General features: G+C 40.9%; 1 protein-coding gene across 2 annotated transcripts; it reads right to left on the bottom strand.

The window, feature by feature from the left end:
- Positions 1–131: 131 nt before the first annotated feature.
- Positions 132–13,410, bottom strand: ZFYVE21 (zinc finger FYVE-type containing 21). Of its 2 annotated transcripts, XM_042048263.1 has the most exons (8): positions 13,232–13,410; positions 7,940–7,990; positions 6,448–6,616; positions 4,647–4,722; positions 4,191–4,282; positions 3,336–3,389; positions 1,718–1,860; positions 132–898 (listed from the first exon to the last, which is right to left on the bottom strand). In XM_042048263.1, the coding sequence occupies exons 1-8, from the start codon at positions 13,352–13,354 to the stop codon at positions 863–865; spliced, it is 744 nt and encodes a 247-aa protein (XP_041904197.1). In that variant the 5' UTR covers positions 13,355–13,410; the 3' UTR covers positions 132–862. The 2 variants fall into 2 exon arrangements, with proteins under 2 accessions (XP_041904197.1, XP_041904198.1); XM_042048264.1 differs by lacking the exon at positions 3,336–3,389 and having other exon boundaries at positions 13,232–13,400.
- Positions 13,411–13,461: the final 51 nt, after the last annotated feature.

The following is a 13,461-nucleotide window of genomic DNA, read 5'->3' as shown; positions in this document are numbered from 1 at the left end:
TCCAACTGGGACAAAGTAACTTAGAACTAAAATTCAGGTGCTCTTTAGAAAAAATTAAAATTTTCAGAGTTCAGAGACCATGGTGTCCATCACTTAAGAAGTTGTATATTAAAAAATTAAACAGCACCTAATTTTTTTAAATAAGTGAATTAATTTATTTGTATTTGTACATTAAATTGTATACAATTTCAGATAGCATTACAGTTAAGAGTAACAAAAGCTAGTTACCAAAAAAGAAAATACAAAACTAAAAATTATTCTGGAAGCTTATTACAGAAGTGAAGTTTCAAGGTCAAGTTCATGTAAGTCAAATTTGGTGGTATTTGGTGAAATATTTAGATGTTTAAAATGAAATGTTTAAAAACCCCCACATGATTTCTATAAAATCATATCTAAGGCAGATTTTTTTTTGTACATTGATTTTAAACATTTGGATAGAGGGAAAAACCTGAGATCTATACCCAAAAGCTATTCTCTGCAGAAGAGACATACACCTTTGTTTGCTTCCTGTAGCAAACAGTATATATATATAATGGTTACTATAAAAGTTGTGCTGTACATTAGCTGTAGTGCAGGTCACTTTCATATTAAGTGCCAATAAAGGCTTAACAAAATATACAAAGTCTTAAAAGGTGAGGCTGTTTAAAGCATTAACTGTATACATATTGCACACTACTGTGAATACTCATGGTTCAAAGAAATACTCACATTGCATTTGCCAGTTCTTACATAATGAACCACACTGGAATGGGAGAGTCAAGAACAGCAAATATTTCCAGGTGTCAAATCAGCACAAAGTGAGAGGCAGGTCTGTGGAGGCTGGTGTCCTGTGTGTGCCCTCAGGAGGCCACATCTGCAGTTCTCACTGGTCCCGAGACTCATAGAGAAGTTTTGTTGCCTAACAGAAAGGCAAAAGGGCAGCATTAACTGAATTTTCACTTGCAGCCACCTTATCTGCTTCCTACCCCTCCAAAAACCTCCTTTAAAGCCAGGGCTTTAAATTCTTCCTCTATTTTCCTCCATCTGAGGCAGGTACTAGCATTCAGGAAGTGCTGAATGCACTTGCATGGTGATAGAAACTTTGAGCACACTGTGCTGAACAGAGTTAAAAGCTGGGGTAGGGGCCCCTGGGGAGCTCCAGAATGGCAATAAAACAGCAAAGAGCCACAAACCTGCCCATGCAGGCACATTATAAATTACAGTTCTGATCAGCAGTTGATCAGGTGAATGATTTGAGTGTGGCTTTTGGCTTTTTCCACCTTAACTTTGACTTGGGAAATACGAACCTTCAGTTTCATTACCCATACAGGGCCTAGCACCAAAAGATTAAAGTCTTTCTGTTCCCAAAACTCAACAACTTTGAACCTTTGTGAAGCAGTAAAAGCAACTAGCTGAATTTAGGTTCAAAAGCATATTTCATAATGCACATTTTTTCAGTCAGTAACAAAAACCCAAGGAACGTTAAAGTCATCTACTACCATAGATAAGATCTTGGGACACCCTTCAGAGTGCATAAATTCTTCAGCTCTCTGAGCATAAAGCTAAAGTCATGTTCACTACAGCCAGGCACAGCTTCTGTTTGCTAAGCAACAAGGCCCTAAAGACCTTAATAAAAAAATAATATAAATACTAAGGCTGAATGCTCTCTTTGGTGCTACTAAACACGCCATGTAAAGATTTTCTTCAGCCTTGTCTAAGTTTTGGCTGCTTTGCTTACCTTATGCATAGCTGCCAGCCAGCTTGCTGACAGCTTCTTGTTACAACTGAAGTCTTCACCAGCAGTAAACTTCATCTGCATCACCTCCTCCGACCCTGGTACCTTGTACTGCAGGATCATACCTATGGCACGAGTGTTGCCTCCTGAAAAGAGAAATAACATGTGGACCAGCAGCAGGTTTTACCAACCTTTTCCAGCTCATGAGCATGTTTGAAGAAGTGTGCTCATTGCCCAGTGCAGAGCACGAGAGCTTCTGGATCCAGTGAGCTCATGACCATGGCTCATAGTGCCAGGGCAGTGGAACCTGCAGCCTCAGTATTGTTTCATCCTCTCTGCCAAGCACCAAGGCAGAACCTGCATCAGCCCTCAGGTAAAGCCACACGCATCTAGAACACCCTCGTTATTTACTATCACCATGTTAAGACATTGATACCACACTTTCATACTGTAGCCTCGGTCTGTAGGCTTAGTGTCCAATTAGACTGATGGCAAAGCAAGATCCTGCTGGATACGGAGTCTGGCACAGCAGGCAGCAGTCCCTCCAAACCTGGCAAAGGTTGGGAATGATGCTTAAATAAGACTAGAGAACAGCTGACAACATCATTTACTTACTGAAGGAAATTGCTACAAAAGATGCTGCTCTGACAGTGCAATAGCAAGGTGTTTGTATCTCTCTTACTGAGGCTGCAGACAAAGATAAACCAAAGCAAAAATACAGACCTTAAACAAGAACTTGTAGAATGACACGTTATTGTCATTACTTCCTGCAGCAGTGGAGCATGAACTAAGGAACAGCACTAGCCCTAGGAACAGCACCAGCATACACAGGACACTTTTTGCAAAGCTCTTTTTAAAAAGTGTCTGCATGAGAGGGCTCCTGGAGGCTGTTACTGCAATATCTGAGGAGCCAAAACAAACCACAATCTAAGCCAAACTCAATCTAGTTAGTGCTGGTAGTGCACCTAACCCAGTCAGAAGCCCACAGTAGGGTTTATAAAAGAGCTATTTTCTACTCTCCTAGGATAAATGGAAATTCATCGATTGCTTCCCTGCACCTACTGGTCAGAGTAATGGATTAAGAGTCTACTGAAAGATAAACCAGTGGAAATCAAACACCTACAGCCTTGACCAAACGTTGCCCATGTCTGGCATTACTAAGGCAGAACACACCTTGCATAACAAAGAGGCCTTTCATTTAAAGTTGTGTAAAAGCAAGCCATTAATTAACAGTTTCAGTGCAAAGCCTTTCCACACAGCACACAGGGAGTATATTCATTTCTAGTATGCCCAATTCAGCAACCTGCTGAAGCAGGTGATCTGTAACCCTGTGTAGCACTGCAGATACCATTTCTCATCTCCCCTTCTCCCAGCATGGACAACAGCACATTGGTCTAAAAAAGGCCTTGAGTGTCTCAGTTCTCCTCCAGAGTGTTATAAAACATTCACTCTTGGTTTATTAAACAGACATATGGGAAGGAACAGATACATGTCAGACTTGAACATAACTCAAGTTGAGCAGCAATTATGGATCAAGCAAATAATCAACACTGCAGAGAAGAAAGATGTGAGGGGGTCATGACATGCTTGGGTGAGTCATGCTGAAAGGCACTGGTGATACCTTCAGTAACAGGCTGGCTCTCCAGAAGGCTGGTGTAAGTGTGAATATCTTTTCCTACCATCAAGAAGGAACGCAGGCAGAAAAGAGATAAAGCAGTCAGAAGAGTGGTGAACAAGAAATTACAGGAGCATTAAGTGACCCAGCAATACACCTGGTTGATTTGAATACCAAGGTAAGTTTATTCAAGTTAACATGCTATACTGACTGAATATTGCACAGATAGGCTGTGCAATTAGAAAAACCCAGCAGTGACAGAAGTGTTGATAAAGAACAATTATTGAAATTCCTGACCTTGTTTGTTCTCATTTCAGTCAACTCATATTCAGGTTCATCCTGAAATACTCTAAAATCTGGTAAGAGATGGGGCAGTAAGTAGCTGCACGCCAGTTTAGGTGTTACCAGTTTCATTTGGCCACCCCTTAAATCTTGAATGAAATTAAGAAAGCACAGTTTAATTATTTATTTCCCCCTCCCCCATTTCATTCTGTTAATGTTTGCACCACTGATGGCAAAATCCCAGCTGGATTCTGAAATGGAAGCTACCAAAGACTAACAGTTCCCTCCTATAAGCTCTTAAATCAGTAAACATCTGTGTTTACCCAAGAGAACAGATGACAACCACCCATACTCAGGTTTATCTAGAGGCTCTCCAACATTAAGGCTGTAGGGGAACTTCTCAATCTTCAGGTGTTTCCCCAAATCCCAGCAGCCACATGGACAGGGTCTCACAGACTGTGCTCTATTCTGAGAGCAGTTGTAACTAGCACAGTTACACTGAATGCACTGTCTACCTCAATAACTGCAGCTTCACATTTTTTTTCTTAATACTTCATTTATAGTAAAAGAAAAATTTACCTCCAGGAGTAAATCCCTCTGTAAGTATCTGAACAGTTGAAATCTGTGTAATTTCAATTTCATAATGGCTGTCTCCATCCAAAACCAGGTATCTACATAATAGAAGGAAAACTTTTTTTCAGTTTTTTTATCTAAATATCAAGTCCAAATCAAAGGAAAAAAAATAAAACAATCTCTCAGTGACACTGTTTATGTGTTCTTTGGGGTGAGGAGGGATAGAAATCAATCAGAAAATACTACTTTTCATTGAAATTTCACCCTTCCAAGACATTCTGATCCACATTGCTAGTAAATTCAAACAAACATTCCAGTATTGTTGGATCTATCAGTCTGATTACTCTCTCCAGTATCCTTAGGGCATGTTTGTCACTTTTTTTTAGGTTATTATGTAATAATAGAGCTGTAAGGGCAACAATTCTATAGTTTACAAGTGCAATTTCTATCAATCTTTCTCACCTCTGGTTGGTGGAAAGTCGACAGACCATGAGCTCAGATTTATCAGATGTTCCCAGAGTTACAAAGAATGCAGCACCTGGAAAGAAATGTTTTAGCATACTAATACAAAATTCAGTAAGCAATTTTCAAGTATCAGGAAGCATAATTAACCTTTACTTACTAATACTATTACTGAATTGAGTGCAGTAAGAGAATAACTGAAATGCTAAACTGATTAACATCAGCAAAACAAGTATAAAATGCTGATCTTTAATTATCATGTTCTGAATCACAGGACCTTATCACATGTGCTATGTGATTTCTCCCACATGTAAAAATGCAGATGATATCCAAGAGGAATCTTATAAAAATGAGAAGAGATTTGGAGGTGGCAAAGACAGGCAATTAAAGACCTCTGTGGTCACTGTAACACAAACAACTGTTTCAGCATTAAAAAAAGAGAACAATTTTAATAGCAGGACGTGACCTTCAGTTCTATGCTTAATAAACAGTAAAGACATCTCTTTTTCATTACTGAAGACTGGCTCAGTCTTATTGTGAGGCCAATGAACTTCAGCCTTCATGTTGTATTTCTTCCTCCTCAAAACTGCTTTGGCATGGGGAAAAGTCACTGTTGCTACATTAGACAAGTGACTCAGAACTCCAAGCAGCGCTACACACCCTACCCCTTTACTTCCTCCATGCCTCATGCTCCCTGTATTACCTAATCCCAATACTGCTGGCCTGGGAAAGGAAGAAAGTAACATCCAGCCCTGCCAAACGGTCTGCAATCCATCTCCATGAGCTGAACCTCACAGCAGCCCCAGAATTTCACCTCGTTACTTCCCAGTTTAGCTGGGTGCACTGACCCCCAGCACAGACCCTGTGCTGCTGCTGAACTGAGACGCAGACAGAGACAGCAGCACCAAGGCTGGACAAGGACATCACAGCCACCATCCCGTCTCTCTGGCCACAGTCTGTGGCTCTACAGAGCAAGTCAGGAACAACTTCAGAACATGAATGCAAACAGTACAAGCTTTAAAAAAAGTCTTCAGTTTAGAAGATGCGATTTAAAAACTCCTCTACAGCCTCACGGCAAAGCAGAGTGATGAATGATTTATATGCTCCAGGAATTAACACACTCCCTTCTGAACCCAGGACCTCCCCAGGAACATCCATGCCCATGACATGTGGGGCTTAGCGGACCCATATGCACACCAGCATCATGCTGAGAGACCATCAAAAGGCACTGAAGGATCACAGAATATTTTAAAAACTGAAGTTTCAGCTTTCTTAATGTAATTGGAACATGAATTACTGTATTGCATGTAGGTTTAATCCTATGGAAAACTGAGTACTCATGATGATCTACCATAAACCACAGCTGTAGGCCACAGACAAGATCAAAGCTCTCAGATGAAGCTTGAAACAAGCACTGTATCTTGTATGAAAATACTAAAATAGTCTCTATTTTTCATCTTTATTTAATGTAACAGGAATATGGCTAAAAGATGCATTATTTCAAGGAAAATGCCAACTGCATGCACATCTGTTCTCACAGGCATTAAAAATTTGTCTTTAATTAAATCACTCTTTGTAAAGACCAAGGAATACAAACTGAGAGGTGTAAACATTAACTAAGAAGGGTGAACCTCTCTCTAAATAAACCAGTAACACAGAATTATTAACTGAAAAACAAGAGGCATGACAAAGAGGAGACAACTGCAGCTTGTTGGACACGAGGCATCACTCTTGCTGTTCTTCAGAATTTGAATAAGTACAAATGAGAGAGAAACAGCCCATCTGTGCATTCAGTGCTTACCATTCATGAGCACTTTGAGCTGTTTGTCGTAGAACTCTGTCTCTTTCTGCGAGACCAGGGCACACTCCGCACACTGGCGCACAGGGTCCACGAAGCACATGCGAGGCAGAGGCACTTTTTTACTGCAGCACTTGTCACAGAAACACTTCCCACACCTTCGGCAGTGATGCTAAGCACAAGAGAACATTTCCTTTATTTATTTACAAAGGAAACTGGTAGAGAAAGATTTGATAAGGTTGCTACAACAGTTTCTCAGGTGTGAAATGTGCAAGTTGAGGGACAGGTAAAGGAAATTAACTGCTACAGCGGCAGACAGGAATCTCTGAAGGTTGGATACAAAGGACTGAGTACAGTATGAACAGCAGCAATCTAAGCCTTTGCTGGCACTCTGTAAAGATGCTTCTGAAGCAGAAGAGACAGGAAAGGCCTTATCTGGTGTCCAGTAAATCCTTCACCTCATTGTCAATAAAAACGCAAGAGAAGAGTGGTTTCCAGGTCCCTTCCCATTTCTGAAAAAAGATCTTGGGGAACTTCAACTGAAGTTTCTAATCGTCAGCTGAAAATACTTCTCTTTTAAAACATATTCTCAAGTTTCTCCCAAGGAACACATATAAAAATTTTCATCCTTATAACAGAGATATTGCTCTTACCAGAAATATCAGGCAGCACAGCACAAATCCAATGAAGTTGCGAAACCAGAACAAGTATTGCAGTGTGTTTCACAGCCCCTAAATCTGCAACCAGTGGCCTGTGCTCCAGATCACTGCTGGGGTGTGACAGTGCCAGATCTTCCTGATGCAAGTTCTCATGACAGAACAAGTACTCACAAGCAAGCAGGAACTAATTTGTGGCTCAAAGCAAGCCTGCAAATTTGATACAAGTAACTGACAACACTGCAGCTTTGGTCAGTGTTCGGCTTTCCTCCCAAATGTTCTGCAAAATTCTCTGGAGTACCTATTTCCCAGGGCTACCTCCAATTGCTTTCCAAAGCTAACACAAGGGAAACAAAGAAACCTCTTTTCTGGTATAAGACATGAGTGTGTCTGGTTTAAATTTCTCCTTCCTTCTCCCTCCAAACAGTTAAATTAAAAAACATGAACTATGTCACTGCACTACAAGACACACTTCCACATCTTTCTTCACTTTCACAAGCCTGTGCTAACAAATCGTCAGTGGAATTATATGAAGGAATGATATTCCCTCCTAAAAATCATTGTTGGCCTTCTTTGGGAGGGTGCTTTGCAGAATTCTCCATGTCATATTCTGCACACCACCATGCATTCCACAGTGACCTCTTACCATTAATAAACATAATTTAATGTTAGTGTTTTCTCTTCATCCAGTGAGCCTAATTATGTAGTTGTACACTTTCTACTTCAAACCAGAATTTCTCTCTTCCAAACTCAAGACAAATTCTTATTTACTTTTCAAAAGATGTCCATTTTAGTATTTTGCGACAGTTACTAGTTTATATCTCATTGATTTCTCTTACCTTTCTAGTTATGAAGTCAAATTTTGTATCACACTGCATACATCTTGGGCACTAGAAAACAGCAGAAATTAAGATTAGTCTATGAATTTTTTACACCTTTAATTCTACCACCATATACAAAGAACAAGCTTTATATTACGCCGTATAAAGTAACACCTCCAACAAATTTCCATCCATTATCTTTTCACCTGGATGGCTTTCATTTAATACTGATGTAGCAAAATAATGTCAACTCCATTTGCAAGGCAAAAAAAAGCTGAAAAAAGCTGCCAAACTTCCCCCTAATGAATAATGCATCTTGCCAGCAGGCAAAACTACATCTCGGAAGTATCCACCGTTCTTGATAATGTTTGGCTATGCAGACAGTCCTATATGCCAGTCAACTGTTTTTCTGTAAGTTGTCCTCGCTGTATTCTGCCACGATGCTCTGCTGACTGTCTAAAACATTGTTTACACAATTTAATGCTCTCAATACTCACACATTTTTGAAACATGCTATGAAATACTTGGTTTTCTTCCAAGGCACCAAGACCTAATGTTTATTCCAGCTACAAAAAGTCACTTCCTGAAATATCTCTTTCCTAAAACAAACTTACACCCACACTCCTTTCAAAAAATGCCAGAAAAAAATTGAAGGAGTTTCTCCCTTGCAACTAAGTAGAGTTTAAGGGGTGACAGTTTGGATTGTGTTAACAACCAGAAGTGGTGTTGGACAACGAAAATGTTCTGTATAAAAAGTCACCTACCAAAGGGCTGATACTTAGCACTTAGATCACTGGGTTTTCAACAAAGCTTTACCTATCTTTATCCACCATATCAAACCCCAGTGTCTGAGGCTTATAATGCAATTTTTTCTATATTTACTTGCAAATATTAATGCAAAATTATGCCTGACATCTTACTCAGGAGAACATGGTCAGATCCTGTAGTAAGCTTTGTAACTCTAGAAACCGAAACTCCTCAAACCAGACTAACTCAGACTACAGCAGAATGTCCTCTTGAACACATACCCTAAGATGAGCAGGTGTTATTTGCTAAGCACACAGTAATCATCCTTTGCCTTTAATTAACATAGTTCAATACTTAACCCTTTTTCTTCTATAGATCTCCTCAGGTTACAACAGCTTCTGTTCAGGGACTTTTGCTCCAGCAGATACTCAATCACTGTCACAAGTTCAACAACTGCAGCCAAGAAAATATTACAGCACCTAAATGAAAAATTCCCCAGAAACTTTTCATGTCCTTTTGAAGTGTAAGCTTGTTAATAACTGGCAATAGTTTATATGAAAGGTTCTGCTGTCTAAACAGACGTTTAACACATTAGAGGGCAATGGCAGTCATTGTAGTGAAACGTAAACACCTACTTGCAGAATTTGTTACAAACTGTTTCTAAATCCCACACAAAAGAGCACTAGAAGTGCTCCTGAATTGTTTTAAATAACACTGAACTAAGGTATCCAAACACATCTTTTCACAATGGCTGCAGAAAAGCTTATTTCAACGCTCACTGACAAATAACCTTCAGCATGAAGCAATTTCAGCATTCACCAGGTTTCACCTCTGTAACAAGTAGTACTCTACAGCTAATATCATGGCCTACTCTAATGTTTTATTTTTTGGACATGTAGTTAAATAGCTTGCCTGAGAGCTGCACCTGGCAGTAATTTTGGTATGCCCAGGATTTACTTGGGTTCTAATTCATTTTCCTAATGAAAACACATGGGAATTTTTTTGTTGAGTTTTGGTGGTGGGGTTTTATTTTAGCTGGCCTGGGCTGGGTTTTTAGGAAGACTGGGGTTTGGGTTTTTTTGTTTATTTGTTTCTTTGGTTTTTGCCAAAAAGCAGAAAGCATAAGTCACAAGCTAGAGGGAAAAAAAAAATCAAACCCCAAACTCTTCTAAATACCCTCCTACATAGACTTCATACAGAATGCTATGCTAAACATAAAAGTGGTTTTTAGGAAGGAACAAAATTATCCATCCTCTTATTTAACACAAACTATAGAAAAATATTTCTGAATTCCAGACCCGAGATGATAGCCCTGCCTGATAAAAAGAGCAGTCCTAAATAAATCACAAGTCAAGCTGCACATGGTAGCTGGCACTGCAAGATGGGATTTTTCTTCATCTAGCAAGAGGAAAATGGAAAAACATCCATCAGCTGATGGATCTTGCATTAATTTTAAAATACCAACAGCTGGCTCATTGCAAACTTCTCATGGATTTGCTCAAGTATGATAATTTATTCCCATAATCCCATGGATCCAGCCAGAGGTGAGAACTCCATTGATGGACAGGAATCTATAGTTACACTCCACATGCTTTATTTGCATAAATAATAACAGAGTGATTCAAGAAGTGATGAATGGGAACACCTGGCTAAGCTCCTTAACACAGTGAACCTTCGCTAACAAGAAAGTTCAGGAAATCCCACCCTGGAACATACCTGGCCAAAGCAGCTGAGGCCAGAGGGGGAAAGGGCAGGATGCAAAAGGGCAGACAGCTCACGGTGCTGACACTGCAGCTGCCCAGGCCAGTTCACTGCCTGAGCCTGGATTTTGTCAGGAGTCCAAGGGCAGCTCTGCCACACAATCAATGCCCCTCCAAGAGCCTGAGCCAGAAGAGGAGCCAGCTAAGGAAAGCTCAGTTCCCTCCTGCAGCCACGGAAGAGCCCCAGGGAACCCCTTCCACCACATCTGTCAGCTCCTCTGCAGCACACAGTGTTCCTCAGCCACGGAAACATCTGGTACACAGCTGGGTATCACGAGGTTTGGCCACCTCTGCAGGAAAACTGACACATTTTACTCAATTTCTACTCCAATATTTCCTTAACAGAAATCTCATCAATTAAGCTCTGCTGGTGATTAACAAAGAAATTCTGAGTCAGACAAGGCACATGCAGAGACCAACATTTTAAGGTCTGTCTTGAGTTTAATGATGCTCAGCACAGACTTTCACAAATACACCTCAACTCATTATCTGTATTACAAATAAGACTACCAAAAGTAAAGTTTTCAGTAGTCCTGCTTCAGCCTTGCACTTCAAATTCCTCATAGTAACTGATATTTTAAGACTGTATAATCCTGTGAACTAAAAATTAAAAACCAAATTATATTTCAATGCTGCATAAGCATCACAAAACTACTAACTGCTGTAATTCTTAGGTGGCCTTAATTTTAAAAAATAAGCCAGTAGACTCTTCTTGCATAAGAAAAATAAAGCCATTGGATTTGTGAGTGTTTCTGGCTGCACAGCAAAAGCCAATGGAATTGAAAAGCCAGATCAGCATTTGCTAATACCATTCAAGGTCTCGTCTTGGACACAGACACTTCATTTTTAATTATGTCTGACATGGTAACAAGAGCACACATTCTCAACTAATTCACTCTCAGGTAACACTGTCTCTTTAAAGTTAATTTCTTAACAAAACATGGAGTTTATAAGCTTCCCTGTGTATCACATGCCTGCTTTATTTAAAGAAAAAGTTTGTAACATATTTGGCAGTTGTTAACCAAAGGGATGGCAGAACTCTAAAATACTTCCAGAAATTTAGTAAAATAACTAGCCACAAAATAAGAATTCATATTCTTAATTTTGCATTAACAAATGCATTCAAAATATTTGCCTCTATCACACTTTCTCTCAACAGCAAATGTCGCTGAGCACAGGCAGTCACAACTCAACACCCTCAGCCTACTGACCAGAAGACTACAGGTGAAAAGTTGAACTTTAAGAAGAATAAATACCTGCAATACAACTGTAATATAAAATTCAAACTAACAACACACATCAGCCCGATGTATCTAAAATATACAGACATAATTATCTAAATATATCTAACTAGTTTAAATAAATCCTACCACAACCCCCAAACAATCTTTAGTTGAATTAAGATGGTTGTATATATTAGAACTGAGTTAAAAGTACTTTGTTTTCCTTAATGAAACCAGTCTTCTATAATCAAGGACTACTGACACGCTAAACTGCACTTCAGAAGGTCAGGGAGAAAACGAATTTCAATTGAACTGTTACACAAACAATATCCCCCGATGAGATGATGTCAGGAATCAGGTTTCCAGGTGAGTGCACGGGATGCTGCAACTCCGCTGGGCAGCAGAAGCAGCACAAAGGGAAACCACTTGCACAAGAACTGCTCAGACTTGGCTCACAGATAAACACACACCCCACAAGCGCCACACCCAGACGGCAGAGCACACGCGGTGCCAGCTGGGGGGGACAGGGGCTCAGTCCTTCAAAGGACACTCCACCGAAAATTTACCTTACCCACACTTCACGTAAGACATGCAAGAAACAGCTGCTGATGATGGCTGGGAGGTTTTTCTGTGTATGGAAAAGAACAACTTGAGAAAACTCTCACAAGATACAGCAGCAGACGGCTTGTTCAGAATGAGTTAAAAACTCACTTTCCAAAAAAGAATTGTTCTGAACAAAGCCAGCAAGTGACTTACGACTCCCACCCTTTATAGCAGGACAGGCTGGCCGGAGCTGCAGGAGCTGTGCTGGCAGAGCGAGCCTCCAGAATTATTATTACTTTTACACAGAACTTTCAGCATCAAGAGATACCAGGTAGAGGAAAAAATTTTCTTCCTCCTTCCTAACCAAGGGAGGACTCAGTGTTCCCACACAAACAAGCAACCACGTCCGTATCTGCCAAAGAACGGCTTTGTTGGATGAGTCCCGGCTTAAATTCACATTGGCTCATCTAAAAGAAATCCTCATTCCGGTCACATTTAAATGCACTGGCGTGTGTCCACACCACAGAACGCTGGCAATAAATAAATAAACAATGGATTCTATGTTGTATGAGCATCTGGCTGCAGGGACTGGCAACAAATAGCTCTCATTACATGAAATTAAAAATATCACCCTTACGTTGTTTACTTGATAAGTACTGAAAGCAAAGTTGACTGAAATAGACGGAGTTGTTCAACGATTGTTAAACACTACGAACACTCACACCAGGAGCCAGGAGGGCTGCTCTAACTCAGCCTTATTGCCTCAATAATGTGTGCAATTAGTTTTAAACTTGCACGGCTTTCAGAACCACCTTAATAAGCACTTAAAGCAACGCTGCACAGCTCGCTACACTTCTAAATCAGCAAATCGCTCCCCAACTTTCGCGACGGGGCCGTACACCCGTAAAAAACGAGTGATAGACCTATCCTTGCGCCCTTTAATCCATTAGGGTATGGGAAATAAAAAAGCGAAGGGAAAGGGAAGAGAGAAAGGGAAGGGGGAAAGGGAAGTGCGGCGCCCCTGCCCCCGGCGGTACCTCCTTGTCGGGCACCCAGGGCGGCTCGTCGAGGCCGAAAGGACTGCGAGCGCCGCGGTGTTCGGGCACCATGCGCAGCCCGCTGGGGGAGCGCACCAGCTTCTTCGCGTCGCCGCCCGACATCTTCCCCCGCGCGCCGCCGCCGCCGCGGGATGAGCGCCGCCGCCGCCCAATGGCCGCGCGGCCCTGCGGGACGGACACGGCACGCAACCAATGGGAAGCAGCAACTC

Source organism: Corvus kubaryi, unplaced genomic scaffold, assembly GCF_017639235.1.
Source record: "Corvus kubaryi isolate FWS band 111438036 unplaced genomic scaffold, C.kubaryi_AGA036_p1.0 66, whole genome shotgun sequence".
Lineage (NCBI taxonomy): Eukaryota > Metazoa > Chordata > Aves > Passeriformes > Corvidae > Corvus > Corvus kubaryi.
Note: the sequence above shows the minus strand (reverse complement) of the source record. Positions and strands in the feature narration are given on the sequence as shown.